This window comes from Neolamprologus brichardi, chromosome 7 (genome assembly GCF_056152115.1).
Source record: "Neolamprologus brichardi isolate AB-2024 chromosome 7, ASM5615211v1, whole genome shotgun sequence".
Taxonomy (NCBI): Eukaryota; Metazoa; Chordata; class Actinopteri; order Cichliformes; family Cichlidae; genus Neolamprologus; species Neolamprologus brichardi.
Genome location: NC_142110.1, coordinates 32,253,252 through 32,275,332, shown reverse-complemented (window position 1 = coordinate 32,275,332; position 22,081 = coordinate 32,253,252). Strand labels below are relative to the sequence as shown.

Genomic DNA, 22,081 nt, shown 5'->3' with positions numbered 1-22,081 from the left:
GCTTAAGCATCTATTACTGTGGGTGCCAATGAGAAAGGTGGCAACCAATATCTGTATTGCACAAAACATGAAACGAGGTCAGTGTGACAGGTTAAGTCAATAAAATAATTAATTTAAATTTTTTTTAGGTGTGGGCTTTTTAAAAGTTTTTTTCTTTAATATATTTGAGGAGAGTGGCTGCGCAACAGAAAATTAGTGCAGTAGAGTTTGTGGCAGTGTGTCCATGGACATAGGTCCTTTTCTTCAATTAAGAATACCACGTCTGTTTTGTGACAATGAATAACAGAACACAGAAACCAGCAGCCTTTGTAAGTGCTGATTCAACAGGGTTCAGTTGTGCTGGACAGCAGCTGGTGAGGGTAGTCTTCCTTTTGCAGAGCAAAAGCTTTTTAAATTTGGCTCAAATTATTTTCTGCTGCAGTTTCTGAGCTCAGTGTCGTGTCACAGGAGCCATTTGGAGTTATGGATGGGCAACTATGTAGAAATCATACTTGTGTTCCAGGTATCATCATCTGTTACTACACCAAAGTTTTGCTCGTGCTGCTTGTTCTGAAAAGTTGAACATTTTCAATCATGGTTGTTCAAATACTCCAGTGCTGCTACTAACCAAATATTCTGTGAATATTGTGGGAGTGAGGTGGCTGCACACACTTAAAAATGCATGCATCAACTGGAACTTAAAAAAAATAATAAATTAAGCTATAAACTCGATTTGGTGGAAAACTGCAGTCGGTGCGCTCGAGCCAGTATTCTGGAAAATGACAGACCAATCTGAACCTGCTTCTGTGCTGCTCAAACAAAAGTAAACAGCAAATCAGAAATCAAGTTTTTATATACCAGATGGTTGAAAGTGAGACTAGCTGGCCAGCAGCAATATTTAAATAATAACTACAATCAGAGGCCAGGTTTTTGTTTTGTTTTTTCTTGGACGTGTTGGGCTTCAAAAAAAAAAAGCTGACGTATGCAGAGTCTGTAAAACATGGCTAAGTAATGTGATCTTTAGTCATGTTAAAATATTTAATGTAAAGGTGCGAACAAAGAATGACATTAAAGCAGAGCGACATTTCTCGTGTCATTGTAAGCGGTAGTCTTCACTCTGTACAGTCTGGAGGGTTCAGGCTTCAACTCTCAGCTCAAAATTGAATCTGACACTGCAGGGAGAAAGAGCTCGTACAGGTTTGTATACTCGAGCTTACTACTGAGGTGTGTTGTTGCGATGTGTGGATCAAAGTGCAGTTTTCCAGACAGCAAGTCGATGGTTTTCTGTGTAGATATTGGAATAGTAACCCAGGAGGATACGCTCTTAAAGAAACCAAAAACAGGAATACATTTACCATTCCCTGCAGCTTGGCTTCATGGTTACTTGTATGCGCCGCTGCACCCCATTTACTACACCTCATGTTTACACTAGCAAATGCTGCATGTTTTTTATATTTCTACTGTGCTTTGGGCTTCTGTTGGTTTCTTTTTGGATTCACTTTAGAGTCCCACAGAAACTGGAGGTGACTCTCAAAGTGCCAAAGCTGCATCAGTGTTGCTGCTGGACCTTTTATGATTTTTCTCTGGTTTACATGGTGACGATTTGTTTTGGAATTAACAGCTACTGGGTGCCAGAGGCTCTCTTTATGTAATCTCACTCTTTACCTCAGTCGGCATTAAATGTACATCAGCAGTGTGATGAGTCGGGACTTTTGTTCCTGTAACATGCAGATATGCAGTTATTTGTCCAAGGTTGGATTTTCTACTACCCCTCCCCCCCCCCCCCCCCCCTTTTTTTTTTTTTCTCTTCCCCTTGAAATGAAACATGAACAACTGGGCTGAGTAGTATGAAGGTGAACACTGTAAAAGGATGGACACTTCAGGGGACATAAACGGTACGTGTTCAGTGTTAGGCCATATAAATCAGAAGGGGACTAGTAGACTTATTCTTAAGTCACCCACCATGTAGGGGTTGTGTTGAGGAGTGAGGGTCATTCTCAGGCTTATTAACTTATCTGGTTGAAGGACCGAATAACTATCTGCTGTCATTTCATAATTCACAAATTGTTGCTGCTTGGGTCAGATTTTAGTGAAACTTGTGCACAGTTTGGGTGAAAACCAATAGGATGATCATTGTGCACAAGGTCAAGGCTACATTTGAATTGTGAATGAGCCTTATGAGTGACTAAGATCAATGTCGTGGTTTTTATCTCGTTTCCTCATTCCTCCCCTCACCCCAACTGGTCACCCCCCTCCCTGTGCCTGGTTGTGCTTGAGGTTTCTTCCTATTAAAAGGGTTTTTTCCCTTCCCAATGTTGCCAAAGCGGTTGCTTAAAGTGCGTCATATTGTTGGGGGGTGGCATGGGAGATCAGTAACTTGCAAGTTGCTGGTTTGCGTTTCTTGGTCAGATACAAATACTGCTGTAATCATTGCCCTTAGAGTAGTTGCAGTTGCACAGAATTGGTTAAACTGTGCCCAATATGTGTAATCACTCGCTGAAAATCAAGCCTTGTACGTAGGGCTGGGCGATATATCGAGTTTTTTAAAAATATCGATATATTTTTATACAATATATAAGATGTGACAATATCTTTTATATCGATATAGTCTGTTACGTTATAATTATAGTTGTGGAGCCACAAGTTTGTCTCTCTTTCATCCGCTTTTGTCTTTACGCAACGTTACTCGGCCTCGCCTCTCCTTCACTGAACACAACTCCCCCTCCCAATGCTTCACCTGCAGGCAGCGACAAGATGGACAAGGCAAATCTTCGTTAACGGAGATTTGCCGTGTCCATCTTCAACGAGTTACTGCGCATCGCCCCGTGCGTGGGGCTGGACGGCGTCAACGTGTTAACGAGCTAACCACGCTAACGAGCTGACCACGCTAACGCCATGCACGGCCTAAAATCCTTTCATTCTCTCAAAAGCTGACAGCGCGCCTTATGTATGAATTCTGGTTGTGCTTGATGACCGCGAACCGATTTTATGTGGTACACGGCGCTCAGCAATCTGTCAAAAAAATGTTTTAGTTTGACTTTGGTAAGCTACGGAGCTGCACCGGCTTGGTCGATTGTCGGAGAATTACGCCTACCGAGGAGCCTCGCGGAGTGATACGTACTGTGCTTCAACGTAATATTACCGTATTGTGTGTGTATAAGGACCATAAATGGCACCTGTTAAGAGACATGGTTACGAAGAGGATTTCAAACTCCAGGCTGTCAGTCACACAGTAGAAGTTGGGAACAGAGCAGCTGTGAAATCTGTCTTTGTTACTATGCTCAGCGTCTTTTAGTTTACATTTTGACTGCACAATTGTGAGCTCTTTGTTATGCACCAAAAACAACATAGTTTTCATTTATTTATGGAGCATTATTATTTAATAAATGCTCATTTATTTTTGAGTAGTTTTTTTCATGTACATCTTTTTCTTCTGAGACAAACTGACTCTTGGCATGTTGGTAGTTTGGAGAAATCATGAATAACTTTCTATCTGCTTGTGTATTTTTATTTGCGTAGATGTGAATATGTTCAGAAGACGGGTCAGGAGTTGTTGAACCCAGTTGTTAATGGATTCTGTTGCTCATTGAGCTGATGGCCAATGTCTCTGGCTTCATAACAGTTTAATTTATTAATTTTCTTCATAAAATATAAGGTCTTCCCAGAAACACTGCAGTGCTGAGGGATTAAAGAAAACACTAGGTGCTGGATAAGTTCCCCCCCCCCCCCCCCCTATTTATTTTTTGTTTCTTTCATTAACACCTCAACACTTTTGCTTGGCAGTGCTTATTAAAGACTTCAGTGAATTCCCAGATCCAATGTGAATGTTAGTGAGGCTCTCAGAGTGCTTTATTTATTCAGCTTTGTCTGCTTTTACCCAGCTTGTTTTGGTCATATTAAAAATGGGAAGTCTTTATGTAATTGCTTGACTCATTTAGCAGTTTCTCCTTTTTCCAGGAAATGTATTTGTCATGGTCAGACTTTATTTTCTCAAGTCATCAGAAAACAAAACATCTTGACATGTTTTTGGATGGATCTTCTTGTAGTAACTTTTTTTAATACGAACAGAATCTTAGTCTCTTATCATTTCTAATCATCTTGCCCGTTATCCAAGTCCATACATCACTGTCAAGTCGAATGAAACTTGTGACAAATGTGGCCATGAGGATATATAAAGGAAGGTTTTAAAGAAGTTACGCAAATTCACAATAACATGTGGAGTCATTTAATCATTCCTTTTTAAAAATAGCATTTTTTTAAATTATAAATTTCCTCCCGCTCTTACAGACATTATAAAATGATCTATTGCCTTTTTTCATTTTTTCAATCAGTTTGATTAAAGGCATCAACCTGACTGATTTCCTTCAATTGGGCTATTTTCATTGTCACTTTTGAGAAAGATACTTAATTCCCAGAGCCGTACTATATCAATGAGTGAAGTTATGGTGTAGCCTGTCAGGTTCACAGTGGGATACATTATTTAAAATTTCAAAAAATTGGAACAATGGCCTGTATAAATGTGGCTGCAGTCATAATTGACTCCTCTCAGTAATATGAAGGTTAAAGCTGTTGGATCTTATCCACTTCATTGTAGGTTTCCCACAGTGCCCTCCACCATTAAAACAGTTGCTATGAATGTTTTGCATTAGAGAAATATACTTTTTTTTTTTTTTTGCAGTTTAAAATAATTTGCCTTTACCACTGACCTTTTCTCTAAACATTTCCTCCTTTCTGTGATTTCTGTCTTGGTTAATGATTGTTTGGTCTCTTTAGATTAATGCTTTATAATTTTAATATGGTGAAAATACTTACCTGATGTAATGGAAAATGAATGAAATGAACTCTGTAAGTACAGGTGGTGTAGTCTTGGATGGATGGATGTCTGCAGGCTGTGTATTTGCGTCCTTCTGTGCGGTGAAGCTGCTGGACTCTGATCAACAGCATGCTCTGATGAAGCGTTCAAGTCTTTGCTTTGTTAGTGCAGCGCTGTGCTTGTGTTTAGCATCTCTGTAGATGGTTTGACAAGAGTAAATTTGACTTCGGGATATAAAGCCTTTAGTCACACCCTTAATCTACAAGGCTGTGTTTGTAAAAAAGGAGAGCTTTGATGATGATTAACTTGACCCTGTTGACTCATTAAGAATGTCCTTCCCAAGTGTTTTGTTTCCTACTTGGGTGTATTATTGATTTGGTTGGAGTTTGTTGTTTTGGTTTTTTTTTTTTTAAAGTAAGCTTAAATGTTTTTATCCCTGAAAAAATGCTGCCGCCTCCTGTGCTTTATAACTTGTCAAAGCTCTGTAACTTACAATGTTTTCCCTGTAAAATCTTACATGGATACTTTAGCTGATGTATTAAGCTCTGAAGAATTCAGGGCTCGCAAAATCGCTAGCCCGACGTCCCAGGGCTAGCAATATTTCCAGTCGGGCTACCAGAATCTCTCAGCCCTGCCAGTCCTCATCAAAGAACAGTGCTCTTTAATAAATGCAGCACATAACTTTAGATCGTAGAGGTAACAGGGAGACACATCGAGTTATCAGTTAGCAGTCTTAACTATATTCTAACTCTACAATTTCCCGACTGCACTTTCCTCTTATTTCACGACACCACCCTCTAGTGGTGCAATATGGTATAGTCAGACAGGACACAACATCACTCACTAGCTTACTTTTCAAACGTGGCAAGCTTAAATGTGCTAGAGGTTGGTTGCGCAGAGAATTAAAAAAAAAAAATTAAATAAATAAATCGCTGGCATGTGTAAAAACAGATGGATTTACGCAGGTATTTTAGTTCTGCTGAGCCAAAAAAGACAAACACAAATTGCAAAAACCATAATAAAAATAAACAAAGGACAACAAGAAGTCCTGAAAAAGCTGTTTAGAACTGCGTACTATGTGGCAAAGAGTGAACTTTAGCAGTCTTTGCAAACTTCAGAAAGCAAATGGCCTAGATCTTGGTTCCACTTACCTCAATGACCATGCTTGCAGAGAGTTTATTGGAGCAATAGCACAAACTTCAAGAGACCAGATTGAAAAGGAAATTCAAGAAAGCAGGTTCTTATCTATTCTTGCAGATGGCAGTACAGACACTGGTATAATAGAACAGGAGCTGGTTCACGTCAGGTATGTGAGGGATAATGGTGACATATCCACATACATGATCAAATGTCAGCCAGTCAAGAGTGCAAATGCTGCAGGTATTTTAGAGGCTATTGATGAAGCAGTGAACACCATGGGTATCAGAGAAGACGCATGGAAAAATAAAGTAGTTTGTGCAAATTTTGATGGTGCTGCAGTGATGGGTGAGAAAACAGGAGTAGCTGGGAGACTGAAACAGAGGATACCCCACATCATAACAATCCACTGTGTGGCACACAAACTAGAGCTAGCCGTGCTGGATAGCGTGAAAGGCTGTGAGTACCTGGTGAAATTTGAAGATGCACTGAAAACCATCTTTAAGATGTACTACTATTCCCCAAAGAAGCGAAGAGAGCTGACAGAAATAAGTGAACTGCTAAATGAGAAGCTGGCACATTTCAGTGGCCTGAAGAGCACACGGTGGCTTCCAAGCCGGCTGAGGTGTCTAAAGGCTGTGGAAAAAAATTACACTCCCACTGTTGTTCATATGGAGAACATGGCAGAAGGAAGTGATGTCAAAGCCGAGGATGCAGCCAAGGGTGTGGTGCAGGAGATGAGAACTGAGAAATTTGTTCGCTTCCTGCATTTCATGTTGGACTACAGTACCATCTTATACAAGTGCTGTACTGATTTTCAGCATGATAACCTAAACATCACATGAACAAATCAGTTAGTTGAGAGCACAACATCACGCTTACTCAGCCCAAAAACAAAACCAGGAGAATATCAGAAAACCTTGGACACAAAGTTCACAGCGAACCAGGTTGGTAGCATTTCCTACTGTGGAACTCGGCTAACAAAAAGTAAGCGACCTGCTAGAAGAGGTGAAGGAACAGACAAAGAGACCTTTGGTGCAGAGATCCAGAAGATTGACAACACAGTAAAGTACATGGACAACAGATTTAAAAATCTCAATGAAAAGCCTCTCTCTTGTTTCAAGGTTTTTGACCCTTCCACTCTTCCCTACCCCAGAGAAGAACTAGCAAATTATGGGGATGAAAAGGTGGATTATCTTGTCACACATTTTGCCTGTTTGCTAGATGCAGAAGAGAAAGAGAAAATTCCACAAGAATGGATGGCTCTAAAAATGTGGCTTGCAGAACGCCGGGGTCGCAAAGTAGATTGCTTGTACAGAGATCTCCTCTCTGAGAATCCAGAACACCTCTCTCATATCTTGTTGCTGGTGAAATTAATGCTGACACTTAGTCCATCAACAGCCATCTGCGAGAGAGGATTTTCTTGCATGAACCGAGTGAAGACAACACATCGTACCTCTCTACACCCTGGAACACTGAATGACTGCATGCAACTCTCCATTAATGGGGAAACAGTTGAATCTTTTTGCCCTGACAAGTCGATTCGTTTCTGGAAAAGGTTCAAGACACCTGGATCATAAAACCCCGACAAGAACAAAGAGCAGTGAAATGGAGGGCAATGCACAGGAAGAGAAAGCTGATGAAGGAGATGCTATGCCCTCAACGTCGAGTGGCATTTTCTCATCCGTGACTTCAGTGGAAATTTCAGATTCAGGGTCTGACACAGACTAATTCATGTTCTGCACAGTTCTAACAAGTTCACAGAAATTTCTGTTTAATTAGAACCAGATATTTGAGTTGATTGTAATGTTTATACAGCTGTGTTTTAACAATTTTTTTGATTGATGTTTTGTTTTCTTTAATATATTATACAATAAAATATTTTTTATTTGGGCTACTTAAATTTATTTTGGGCTACCAAAAACCAAAAAGTGCCTGCCCGAAGGGCTACCAGGGATTTTGAAATTTTGCGAGCCCTGGAATTTGTTAGATTAAAAAACAAACAAACAAAAACAATAATGCTATAATACATTCAACAAATGTACCAACTACGGGGAACTTAGCCTTGCCATTTCATATGCTATGTAAGAGGAAAATGTCAGAAGCCAAAGATGTGTGGCTGAAAATGCTCAAGCATCAAAAATCTGCCACAACTCTGCAGTCACATGAGTGGTTTAGAATGAAGAGAAGTCAGATTTGAAATGCCCATACCTACTGATCAGTGAAAGCATAAATTGGATGTGACTGTTTGTAGAAAATTATCAAATGGACTCGTCTTGCCAGAGTGTAAAGCTGGCTCGCGTCATGACCCCCCCCTTCCCCTGATGCTAGCAGTGACATATTAAAGTTGACAGCTTTGCATTTTTTTTTAATTTTTTTTTTTTAAAAGTGTCTGGCCTCTTGCAAAACATTTGAATATCAGTCGTTGGTGTTGGCTGCAGCACGTCTTGAAACTGTGGCATGGTTTCATTGATGTAGATCTTGAATAAAGTGTTGCAGCTTCAGCTAAAGGCCCGAAGCTGTTCAGGTTCAAATCAGTGTGGGGTGTTTTTCTCTCTAAAGGAGCTGCTGACCCACTTAAGTATCCTTCAGATGGCGTTTCAGTGTCTGAATGCAGTTTTTAGAGGCTCTTTCTGGCCTGACAGGGCTATAATTCTGGTGTGCGTTCCTGCAGTGCTTTTGATGTTTTATACACATCTCAAATTTTATCGGGGGCAAACTTTTTTTTTCATACATCAACACCTGACCTCAGTGGCATACAGATTCAGTTGGAACCGTGACTTCCTCTGGGCTGCTTTTGATCATCATGTGCTCCAGTTATCCACCTGGTCAGGCAGACAGTCCACACTAAAGCAAGGTCAGACTGTGGTATTTTAAGACCTGGAGTAGTGCCTCCAGTACTCTAATAATAGACTGCACTTCACAGTACTGTCTGCAAATCGGTGCTTTGCTTATGTCTGTTTTACTTGTAAAGTGTCAAAATGAGCTTAAGGTTTTCATTTTAATGTCTGTATTTAAGAGGCTTTGATATCTCATCGCAGGCTGTGGGTAGGTGCATTACAGTGTATTGAAAGTGGGATTGTTTTGTCATTTAGGACACAAGTAGACTTTTAAAACTCATAATTGGAATCTGTTTTTTATGGAGAAACCGAAGTCATTCTTCTGGTTAAGCCATCAATTTATTTTATTTTTTTTCCACCCCACTTATTTATTCCAGCTTACTAAATTATAGTGATGTGGTAAACATGGTAATCTTGGCTGTTGGGGCTCCACTGAATCTGAATGATATAAAGAACCGAACACAATAGGTAATTGGCTATAGGGCTAGATAAGAATGCCTTGGGGCTGGTTCGCAGCCATTATACTTTCAAGATAAGAGTGGGGGAACTGGTGGGTTTTGGAGCCGTCCAAGCACGTAAGAGCTTCCTATAGTTATGGCACTGTGGGGAAATCCATGTTTTAACAAAATTTAACCCTACTTAAAAAAACGTTTCAAATTTTTCATATTCTTGTGATTTTTTTTTTTTTTTTTTTTTTTTTTTTTTTTTTTTTTTTTTTATATATTCCTCTTTCCACTAGCAAAGAGAACCTGTTTGTATAGTATTAAATAAGTTCTGCATGGTAGCATTATTTCAGATTTTTAAAGTTACTCGCTGCATATTTCTGGGTGATGGTTTGACCTTGAGACCATAGTTTGCACTTTTGCCTCACAGCAAGAACGTCCTGAGTTCAGGCTGGGGTTTTTCTGTGTGGAGTTTGCATGTTCTCCCAGTGTTCACGTGGGTTCTCTCTGGGTACTCCAGCTTCCTCCCACAGTCCAAAGACATGCAGATAATGGGGATTAGAGCAGGGCGATATGACCAAAAATATTTATCACAATATACATTTGAAAATTTGCGCTAACGATATGACTGATGATATAATTGACACTAGACAAGATACTTTACAACTCCACAACTTTATTCGTGCACAAAACATATTTTCACTTTAAACAAGCAGCTGTTTTTTTTTATGTGCATTAAAGTTATATACAAATTTAACAGTGCAAATTCCTTGCTGACAGTTTAACCAAAATGCCTTTCCAGTGGAAATTGGCTCACATATCCTCACCATAACCATGTATATAATATCCACAAAACTTAAAGAGGTTATGCACACAATACAGTAATATTATGTTGAAGCACGGTACGTATCACTCCGCGAGGCTCCTGCCTACGATAGCCGTAATGCTCCGACAATCCATCAAGCGGGGCGGCTTCGTAGCTTAGCAAAGTCGTACTGAAACATTTGACAGATTTTCGAGCGCTGAGCGATTTTCGTTTCGAGGTCAGTAAACACAACCAGAATTCATACATAAGGCACACGGGATTATAAGGGGCACTGTCGATTTTCAGAAAAATCAAAGGATTGATTTTAAGTGTGCCGTATTTTCCAAAAAACACAGTAATAATGACGGCCCGCTAGCATGCTCTACCAAAAATAGCGCTTTGTGTATCTGACGGACGAAAGCTAAACCAGTTCCACACCACAAAGTTGCAGCATTTTTACAAACTAATTCAAGTTCATCAGTTTCATTCAATGATCCGCTTTCGCCTTTCTCATTCTGCATTGCCGGCACGCTTTTTCTGCCATGTATGTATCAAAACATAGGCACTGCGCATGCACGTTTTACCCATATTCTATCACAATATTTCATTTTCCTATCGTTGCCCAAAATTATACCAGTATTACCGTGAACGGTATGATATGGCCCAGTCCTAATGGGGATAGGTTAATTGGTAACTCTAAATTGCCTGCAGTAGTGAATGTGAGTGCGAATGGTTGTCTGTGCCCTGCGACAGATTGGCGACCTGTCTCTCACCCCAAGACGGCTAGGATAGGCTCCACTGTACTTAAAGACAAAATAGGAGCGTATTGGTGAAGTTAAAACGAGCACAATTTGTTATCTTAAGCGATGAGTCAAAGTTGTTGCTGTAATTAAACTGTTAGTTGCAAAGCCCAACAACTACTCAGTTTACTGTTGAACATGTTTTCCAGTTGACATGAAATTGTCATTTCTTTGTGAAATACTAGTGTTACGTTTTAGTTGTTGAAGTTTGAATTGTGAAACAAGTTACTGTGAATTTCAAAATATGTGGCAACTAATGTTCTTTAAAAGGAGATTTAAGCACTGGAGCGAACCTTGATGGAACTAAAACAAAATGGAAATGACATCCCAGACACCAAATTATTTGTGGAAACATTTGGGACTATAATAAGTTGCGCGTTTTGTTTTTGTTTTTTTCTTCTTCTCTCTCTCTCAAACTGTCTTTGTCGTCCTCTGTAGGTACGAAGACAGAATGTGAAGCCAATCAATTTCAGTGTGGAAACGGTCGCTGCATCCCGTCCGTGTGGCAGTGTGACGGAGATGAGGACTGCAGCGACGGCAGCGACGAGAACTCATGTGGTGAGGAAAACACTCTGCTGTCACACAGCCATGCCAACAACTTGAAGTGTGAAGGACTAAGACTAATGCACGTGGCCAGATTTGTTCAGTTACGAATCACTGAAGTAAATGGTTTCAAAGTGTCCCAGACTATAATAGATTATTACATTCAGGTCATCAGACCTTTGCATATGTCAGGAAATGTAATTTACCTTTGCCACACACAAATTCTCATCTGTGTTCTTTGGATGAAGATCTCTTGAATATAGCTAATGCCAGATTCTGAAAACTGGCTAAAGTGTATTTAAGAAAATTCATCAATCTTACCTCTGTACACCACCACAGTGGAAATGATCGAGATGGAGTTGAAGTGCACACTCTAAACTTTAATTTAAGTAGTTGAGGAAATGTATTGCACTTGGACACTGAAGAATATTCCACTTAAGCTGCTATATGTCTTTGGGTGGTTATCGGTTGGTACTGAGAGGCACTGTCCAAACTACTTTACTGCATTTGGCTGAATCTGAGCTAAATGTTCTGATGCACATCAGACTTCATCCAGCTTCTCTGTACGATGCTGCACATGCCCATGCATCACATAGACATGCCTCCACTATCTTTCTAATGAGGCTGTTGTATAGTTCATATCATGCCCATTCAAAGTTCCAGTTATGCTTGTGCTGACTGATCTTCTGTCATCTCTAAAATCAATGCCATTTTGGAGCTAATCCTGCATTATTCTTTTAGATATGCATTTTGACAAATTCTGGCAATGGCCTTATTTTGAAACTTATGGATTTGTACCCTGTGGTGAACTGTGCTCTCGTGAAGTTTTTTTTTTTTTTCTTCTTCTCCTCCTTGACAGACTTGGATAATGATCCGCGTGCCTCCTAGAGAGGGTTCCTCTCTTGACTGCATGTTCTGAAGGAATTTTTATTGAGGCAAAAGGGATATTTTCAGAATGTACCAACTCTGTAGACTATAAAAGATGAATGTGGTTTTCTGGCTTCAGACTTTTTAGTTTTCTAATGACCAGCAAGCACTGTGGACATTTATAGAAATCTTTGAAACAGACCTCGGCTCCCTTGCTCTGACCTTGATGAATGCTTTGCTGTCCTGAGTCCTTATTTCCAAGTTTATGATGAGATCATTTTGTAAATTAGTCCTTGGTGGACTCAAAGGTTTCAAACACAAAGATTGCAAATGTGCTCAACTTGAGATTTTACAGCACGACTTTGTGAACAAAAGGATTGGTGATGTCGAGTGGTTACGTTCATCACCCACACTCTTTCGGAGACACTTTCTGAGAGTGCTGCAGCCTGTAGCTGGGTTGGTTCTGTGCTTAGATCGCGTTAACACAGGTTACATTTATACCTGCACACTTGTCTGTATTCTTGTTATGAGTGAAGCTGAGCTGCTTTCACTGTTAACTTTACTAAGAACTTTTAACTGATTTTTAAGTCAGAGCTGTGAAAATGAGAAATGTCTCGTAGACACTGTCAGAATCCTGGTTATTAGAGTAGTGAACAAGTGACTGATGCTTTTCATGCAGTTCTTGTCCTTCCAGTGATCAGTAATACAGTTTACACTGCATATTGCTACCAAATAGACCCATCAGTAGTTGAGGTCTCAGTCTCTGGAATATGCAACTACATTCCTGGGATGCTACCTGCCCACTGTCAGGTATGTGTCCAAGAAGCTTCAGAGTCCATCATCAAATTGGCTCAATCTTTGACCATTAAAGAGTCCAAAACAGGTTTTCTGCATCTTGTTAAGTTTTAAATCTATTGTGCTGACATACAGAGCTGGGAATTGTAGATGTCCAGATATTACTGGAGTTAAATATATCAAATCTTTTAAATCCCCAATGAAGTGATTGTGTTGGTAACACTTAGTCTGCCAGGCTCCAGTTATACAAGCATCTTACTTTATGCTTTAGAGCTATGGTTATTGAGAAATGTGTAAAAATATATCATAGTGCCAAATATACTTGGTGACATGTTCCTTTATCACTCTGAACACGTGAGAGTTTATTTTGACTCCCACATGCCATCCTGCTCATGGAAGGATGAATTGGTGGCCTAAATGTCACCGCCTCAGTTCACTTCTGTAACAACACAACAAAACTGATTCTGGATTTGGTTGGCGTACAGATTATGTCAGTCCCATCGGAAATGTAAACATGTGAAGTTAACATAATCCATCAAATGCATTACATGGGTGAGGAGTGAAACTAATAAGCCAGAATAAATTTGTTGGTCCCACAGTCAGGTCAGTGTTAGCGTGGAACCGGGGGGAGTAAATGATTAGAATTGCTCTTTTTGTGCTTAATTCATTATTGACTCTTATTCATGAAAGTAGGAGTTGCTGATATCCCTGACCAAACTTCAATTTTACTTTTTAGTTTTGAGGTGTGAACATGACGCATCTGAGCTTTCTAAACAACTGACTTTTTTCTTTTTACTACTCAGAAGACACTTGTTCTCAATACAGACCACAGACAGTGTAACAGTCAAAAATCAGATGGATTAACAAACTGATTTTTATTTTTGTCATCAGAGTCTAATGAGAATGTCTCTTCCTTACTTGCTCACCTCCTGAAAGCCCTCAGTGTCAATGTTTGCCTGGAGCTTGTCTGCACTGCTCTGTGGATCAGTTGCCATTTATGTCTCTCTTGCTGTAACTGGGCTGGAAACGAATTATTTACACCATTTGTGGCCTTTTGGAGTGTGGGCGGCTGAACGACAGTCCTCCTTGCTTGCAATTAAACACGTTTTCCTGCCAATGTGAACAACATGTAAATTAAGCAGGAAATGGAGTCTGAGCTGTCTGTAAAGGTCAGCTCACAGGGTGCCAGATTTGAATTCATTTTAATTATTAATTTTTTTTTATGTATTAAGATTATAATTATATATTTTTAATTACACCTGCTGATTACTGCTTTCATTCTTAAAACTGAAATGAAAGATTGTTTATCCCATCAATTTATTACGTGCATTTTGTGTTTAAAAATCCCTCAAAATTGCCTTTTACCCCTCAGTCATAAAGACTGTCGTCACCATGCTAGATGGGTAGGTGGGCACCATGGATGCCTAAGTTTGAAAGTAAGAACTTGAATAAAGCGACGTAGGAGGTTCAAATTGATCCACCAGTATTTAAGTCATAAAAGGACCTGACGAATGCTGCACACATTTTGTCTGATGCAGATAAATGCATTCGAATCACATCGACCACTCCTTTCGTACCCTTAACTGAGTTTTAAGAGTGGAGTTGATGGCTTATTCTCCTCATCTTAACATTTGCACACATGAATATAATCTCATGACATTCAGAACCTGCCATGTTGGCTCAGTCCCCATCAGGAGCTTTGCTAGGTTCCCTTGGGACATGATGACCTAGTGATGTCAAGGTGGCACATAGAGCAGAGCTAAATATAGTTACAGCTGTGTGTGTGTCTCCTATACTTTCATCTATCTGGGTCATGTGATGGTGCTAGGAGGGAGGAAAAAAAAACAAGGGATGATGGGAGAGGAAGTAGGGCTTTGCTGTTAATTGAAATTATGGCTTCCAACAATTAAAACAAGATAATTGAGATGGAACGATTATATTGTTCCTTTTTAAGAGCGTGTAGGTTTACCAGTATACAGTACTGTGCTTTAGCACTCTCTAAATGACCATACTTGATTCCCAACAATGTTTTGCAGGATTTCCTGATGGCCAACTTTAATTAGACTGGGAACTTTATTTCAAACGGGTTTTGTGGAAGTGTACATTATACACAGCATCGAGAGTGACTGCAGGGAAGATTTGGGGTTTTATTTATAGCCAGTTAGAACAGAAGCAGATGACTGGTTTTGTGAACAGTGATGGTAAACTGAAAACTAAAAATTAGTTTTATTCCTTCACGCTCTCTCAGCTGCTGACGTGTTGTTGTATTTGAGTCTCAGACTGTTATTCTCTCTGGGAGATCAGAGCTGTTTTACTTTCAGCCCAGACTGAACTGAGGCTCACTGATGCGTGAAAGATGAGAATCCAGATTTAATTAATAAAAGAAGAGTTTGGTAATGAGTCCCACTGTGGCTGGCTGTTGTCATGAGCTTCAAATTGGAGTTGGTTCTGAAGTCTGTATTTGTATTCTGGTCAGACGGTGAAGAGGGCTGAAGTGTTTTCGTGAGCCTCCAGTAGAGATGCTAGTGTTGGAGTTTGTTGTTTCACAAGTTTTCTTGGAAACCTTTGTCTTTTCTACCAGACATGAGAAATTAACATCTTCCCCAAATTTCTTGTCTTTCCTATCAGATTCTTTGAAACTTTGGTTTATGAGATTCAACAATCCAACATAGCCTGGAGACTGCACTTGCATAAAGGTGTATTTTCCTTTTTAATGTAAGAATGTTACCGAGAATAATTTAAAGGTTGCGTTATGAAAGTCCAAGGTGTAACCACATAATTAACATGGCAAAAGGACAAGTAAACGATTATACTCCAGACTTTATTGTTCCTAGAATTTCACTTATTCTCCTTCCAAAGGGAGTATGTGATCGTTTAGTTTGTCTGTTTGCAGTCTAGCTTAAAAACTGAATGCTACACAAACATTTTCAAATACTGTGATGTAGAGGCTAATAACAAATAGCCGACCTAGGTACTCATGTCCCACAAGGCCTAAGCATTTGACCTTGAAATTCATTGTTTGCAGCCAAGGTCAAAATCGAATGCCCAAGATTTCAGCTAGTTCTGCTCCAATCGTAAAGATAAAATTCACCCTTTTGGTATGTAATGCTTCAGTCAAGGGTCAGGGTCACACGAATTGGGGAGGAAGTGGATATTCTCCAAACCTCTTAAAGAAATATTAGTTATTTGGAGCATAATGAGCTCAAACGAAGATCGTAAAACATTTTTATACGTGTTATGGCGTCCCCATTAATGACATCTGCATTGTTTTCATAGAGCATTTGTGCCAATGCTAGCGTCTTTGTCATTCTAATTTCCATATTAACAATGCTAACAACGTAAAAAAATCACATTTTATTATAACCCTCGCCCTTTGGGTAAAGTTGCACTCTGAGTGCTCTTATGCATATATACTGTTTGTAGAAGTTGACAGACCTGTAAATTATTACATTATTATTACCTAGTTTTGTAAACCTTATGTTTATATGGTCACTAAAATGGGGGGGGGAAGCTCGTAGCTTTAAATGGTTTTAGCACTTTATTGATATTAATGGAGAATAAAATAAAAGTGGAAAGGAATGAACCACCAAGCCAGTCGTTCACAACCATTTACAGGCTTTGGGCATTCATGGTTCTTTGGCTATAGCACGCATCTATTGTGCTTGGCTGTCTTCAAACACAAGTGAACTAATGTAGTTTCTAGTTGGACCATGAAGATTTGGGTTTAAACATGTGTGTTGGCAGGTTTTTTTTTTTGTTTTGTTTTTTTTTTTTTGGGGGGGGGGGCATGTAGCTTCAGTATAGGATTGCATCACTGTATAGTCTAAAAGGCAGCGGTGCTTGAAATGTCAAAATGTTTGTGGTGCAATAAATCTGTAAAGCTAAAGCAGTGTGAGAGCTGCTTCCTTTTCATGACTGTCACTGATATGTTCTGTTCTGTTTGAAGGGTTGTGAGGTCCCAGAACAGACCTACAACCAAATAAAAATTACACTTTATTTTTGTCTTCAGTCTCCCTTTGATGGAAAATGAGCGAGACACTCAAACCTCCCGAGGACTGTTTCGACTGCATTCCTTATGCAAATGTAGTGTTTGAATCTTGCTTAATCAGAACAGGTTGTAAACTGGTGACCTTTTCACAGGAGAGGAGCAAAAATGAATTCATATTCATGAAGTGTGCTAGTATGGATTTGATCTTTCCCTTGATATTATGTGTTTTTCTTTGTATAATGTGAGACATTTCATTCAAACAGTGATTTCATTTTCTCTCCCATGTTTCAGTTAAAAAGACTTGTGCGGAGTTGGACTTTGTGTGTGACAATGGGCAGTGTGTCCCGAAGCGGTGGCACTGCGATGGGGAGCCCGACTGTGAAGATGGTTCTGATGAGAGCTTGGACATCTGCCGTAAGTAGATGATTTTCGATGAACGCTGCGCTACACCAACAGTCAAGTGTTACATGTGCAACTAAAGTAAATATGAATCTTTCGGTAAGAATTTAGTTTTGAACCTGTAAGCTGTTAAAGTGGAAACTTTCAGTTTGTAAGAATGTAATTGTCTAAACGCCTGATTATCTCATTAGATTAACCTTACTTTATTGTAAATTTTACAATGCAATCAATATGAAATGTCACCAACTTTAACGTGGTGGTGGTCATTTCAATGTGCTGTTCGGTCTGCAACCCCATGTAAATCTTTTAAGAAAATCTAGGCTTGGCTGTAACAGAAACAGGAAGGGGGTAGTGCTTTTAGTTTTCCCCAGCAGTTAGGAGTACGGTTATTATAAGACCAATGGGGCAAAGAATTGGTCTTGGGGTCTAAATAATCAGCCTCGATGGCGCACAGTGAGAGCCCCAGAACTGAAGTCTTTTTAGTGCTGAGTAAAAGGTTTGCATGCTGCAAGATTGATTATTGTTCCTGCTGTATCTGCCGCTGGAGAGAACACTGCTGTATGCAGGTCGGTTACTCCTGTTAATTTATAAATTACTTGGAGGAAAATGGGTTCATTCACAGGTTTGCACAGCAGCCATCACACAGATTAAGATTAACGACAAGGAACAATATCATGAACATTAACGTGTGAAACCTGAGCTTGTATACACATCTCTCTCAAGAGGTCAAGCAGCATGAGATACTTTAATTCTGTGAAAGAAACAAACTGCAGTGGAAACTGTAGGTTCAGCCCCCAAAAAAACAGCGAGGATAAACTGACCTAAAAATTGTTTGTCCAGCCTTCTTTGGCTCACATCCTTGTGACTGGCTCACATCAGCCACAAGGATGTAGGCCTTCCTCCTATGGGGTCGGGGCAGACACAAGCACGCATCACACTTATAGCAAGCAAGCAAAACGTTATTTTTATACCACATTTTAGTTGAGGTGGAAGTCCATTGTCACCCCAAAAAGCAAAAGTTGTACTATATGAATTATGGAAAACAGAATTGATAAGTGTAATTAGCTGAATTAATAATAGAATCATAACCAGAGATGATAAAGGCAACAATAGACCGATAGAAATGACACACGATGATTTCAAAAACCCAAATTTGATGTAAAAGTGATGGCTCGTCTGACTTGTGTGGTTTTAAACGCTAGTCTTTAAATGTGTTATCAGTTAGTCTGTTGCTCCAGCAGCTTGGTGCATGAAAGCTAAAGCTGCTTCCCAATAACTGGTAGTGAGTGGGATCCCAGACCATGCATTAAAAACGAAGTGAAAATATGAAATGAATTCTAAGATTAGAGTTGACAGTTGAAGCACCCATGATCAAATGTCTATGCATGTTAGTTTGCATGTTTGGTTTGCTGCCTGGTACAGTATTAGGTTTGCATTGGCTCGAGGAGCAGCTTCTCCTGCTGCTGGTCCTGTAATGCCCATTTGAGGCCCACCTTTTACAGTATTAAAAGCATGCTTGCAGCCTGGTACAGAAACTGTTTTGTCGTCATTTGTGAGTCTTGGTGCATTTTAATGTCTTAAAGTGACTAATGGCTTGATGTTGTTGGTGAAGTTTGTGCTTCAGTTGTAATGAGTTAAATTGATTTAAAAGTTTCTTACTCTGCACTAATTAGCTGGTTTAAGATTTCATGGATGTGGCTTGTTGAAGCACTGATAGCATTTGCTGATAACAGTCCACACACTTTTCCATAAATGGTCACTTCTAGGCCCCAAAAACCAACACAATGGAAGTTCAAAAGTACTAATTAAAAAAAAAAAAAAAAATAAATAAATCTTGGCCTACATTTAATGAAATTGAATACATTTCAATTGCACATTGAAATGTATTCAAATAGTGCAGCAAGATGTTCCCGATGCAGAGCTTTCTACAGATTTTAACTGGTTAAAGTGTCATACCTGCCCTTTGTGGGAAGCTAAAACTGTGGCTGAACTTGTATTTTCAAGCACAGTTGCTTTTACTCATGCTAGAGCACATTTATAAACGTTAATAAGCTTTCCATGAGGTCAAACTGGGTTTTTTATAAGCTCCTCAAAGTGAATGGTAAAGTCTTCCTGCTGTTCATAACAGACGCTCATGCTGCTGCAGAAATTCAGCGAGGTACTTGAAAGCAGTGAGGGAGGAGTCCCCCTACAAGCAGTACTGTCAAATAAATAAGTTGTGTAAATGGGAAAGCTGCTGTGCTTTAAATGTTGTGATATGAGGTCTCACCAAGGTGCTTGTTGAAATCAGGGATGACTCATGATGATGATCTTCAATGAATCACTTCTGTGCTGCCTCCACTGTGCTGCGTTAATGACAAATGGACTTTGGTGTCTCCTCAGGTGTATAGATAAACATCAGAGTGGAGATGAAAGTGGTTTCACTGCAGCTTTAAAATCTGGATTGCAGATGATAAAAATGCAGAAAGTATAGCTCATGAATGCTGCTGTAAAAGAACACAAACTCTCGTCTGGCACACATCAACACCCTTCCTTTGATATTTTTAAAGCAGAAAATCAAACTACATTTTAGTCCTAAAGTCCCTGTTTGCTGAGAATTCCTATTGTCATTTCTGTGACCTAGAACTCGACTTGCATGACAGTGAAGGTTGGAATGAACTGAGTTTTGTTGTGGGGGTTTAAATTATTGCAATAAATGGACTAAAATAATGACTTTACAGTTAGACAGTGTTGAACTTGTTACAGACATGACTTTCAACATGATGGGGGGGGAGTGGGTGGAAAACGCAAGCAAATGGTGAATGTTACAATTATGGAACCAGGCACTAAATTTAACTTGGAACACGGGGTGTCCACACTTCTTTTGTCAGTGTTTGGAGTGAGATTTGCTGGGGCAGCAGAGCATCTCAGGTGTCTGACAGGGTTGCGCACCAGCTCTGAGTTTTCACAATGAGCAGTCGTGTGTCTGGTATAGTCCCTTTCCTCCCACTGCAGTATTTCAGCTCAGCAGGTTCAGTGCACAAACCTGAAAACGATACGAAAGTAACAACCAGCAGAAAAGCAACATCTTAGAGTTGGGGCCAATCCCTTCTGCACTCCTGTGAGGGGATGTTTGGTGCTCTCTGCCAAAACATGAGCGGGACCCATTGGGGAGTCGTTTCAGCATTAGTTGTTCCAAGCCGTTGGCTGTTAGGTGTTGCTAAGGCTCAAACCGAATTCCTACAGAGTTAGAAAGACAAAGTGGGTGAAGTGGGGGAAAAAAAAGACTTTTAGGCCTATAAAATGGAGAGAAATTCCACTGTAAAGTCGTCAGTGAAATGAATGAAAAGGAATTAAATCTCTAATTCATCCCCCTGTGCATCAGTTCAAACATTGAAATAACTTTGTATAATACAACCACTGTTAAAGAAGACTTGGCTGACCACCTGCTGTTATCCATTCAGAGTAACTGCAAATCAGTGTATGGCTTCCCAGATGGGACAAATGAGAACTAGAATGTCTTGGAATACTAAGCAGCCAGGTCGCGTTGGATAAATTGAAGACAAACCCTTCTCTGTGTATTTGACAATAAACATATCTTATTGCCTGTGGACTACATTTTGACCCAGTGTAAAGCAGATCATGTTGAATGTGACAAAGTAATGATTAGACTAGTTTGGACAGTTGTGAGGTTTCAGTGTTCTGGCTAAAGCAGACTAATGTTGGGAGTAACAAGGTTTTCTTTTTACTTAACTGCCAACTGTAGTGAAGCAAGTGGACATGGCTGAAAAGATCCAACAGTAGTCGTGTTTTTCCTTTCAGTCGCATCCATCAGCAGAAGCCTGATGGATGCTGGTTCAAACACCTGTTGGGAAGCTTTTACTTATAGTAACACAGCATGCTGTGGTGACACCATTAAATATAATTTGACTTCAGCTGAATCTTGTCAGCTCCACACACCAACGCAGGTTTGAGGCGCAAGAAAAGGAGAATATGGTGACTGTACATGACAGCAGGATGCAGCAGTCGAAAGACTCGGTAAGGGGAAAAATAACTTGCTGTTTTTCTTTCACTGTATTTATCCTCGGCCTGTTTAGTTTTGGCCTAAATAAAAGCAAATGCATAGGTGATGTCATCTTAAAGACCTTTGTTACACTTTGATTTTGTTATTTAGTAAAATAATTAAGTTGAACTTTGTGTTTTGCCCATAAAATGATTCGGGGACTTCATATTTTAGCACTGGTAATGAATTTGTACCAGATGTATACAAATGCCCGTAACAATGTATTGGATTGGACCACAAGTGGAAAAAGTAGTTATAGGTCACCAATTTTTAAAAGTATCAATACTCAACAATGTAAACAGTAAAAACTGACACTGGACATTATTTTACTGTTAATACAAGAGCACAAAACCCCATTAGGGGCTCCAAAGGACAGTCAGGCAAAACGCTAAAATAATGGGGGCGCAAACAAGGTTAGTGAGCTGCAGGTTAACCCTCCTGTTATGTTGCGGGTCAGATTCACCCAGAACAGAAGAGATGTCACATGTCATCTGCATCACTACAGAAAACGAGAAAAATCAATTTTAAAAGAAAATTGTAAAATAATCAATGCCAGTGTTTGACACTTTTGAATGAGTAAATTTGTCCCGGGTCAAATTAACCCAGGAGCATAACTGCTGTTCCTGGAAA

At 39.7% G+C, this 22,081-nt stretch overlaps 1 protein-coding gene and 1 pseudogene across 2 annotated transcripts in view; both read left to right on the top strand.

Annotated features, from left to right (window-relative positions):
- The window catches only part of vldlr (very low density lipoprotein receptor), a 65,912-nt gene that overhangs the window by 5,354 nt on the left and 38,477 nt on the right, over positions 1–22,081 (top strand). For both annotated transcript variants that reach the window (XM_087843498.1, XM_087843497.1), the window contains exons 2-3: positions 11,256–11,375; positions 17,302–17,424. In XM_087843498.1, the coding sequence (XP_087699624.1) occupies positions 11,256–11,375; positions 17,302–17,424 (243 nt within the window). The remainder of the gene's footprint in view (positions 1–11,255; positions 11,376–17,301; positions 17,425–22,081) is intronic.
- On the top strand, positions 5,730–7,660 carry LOC148102074 (zinc finger protein 862-like; annotated as a pseudogene).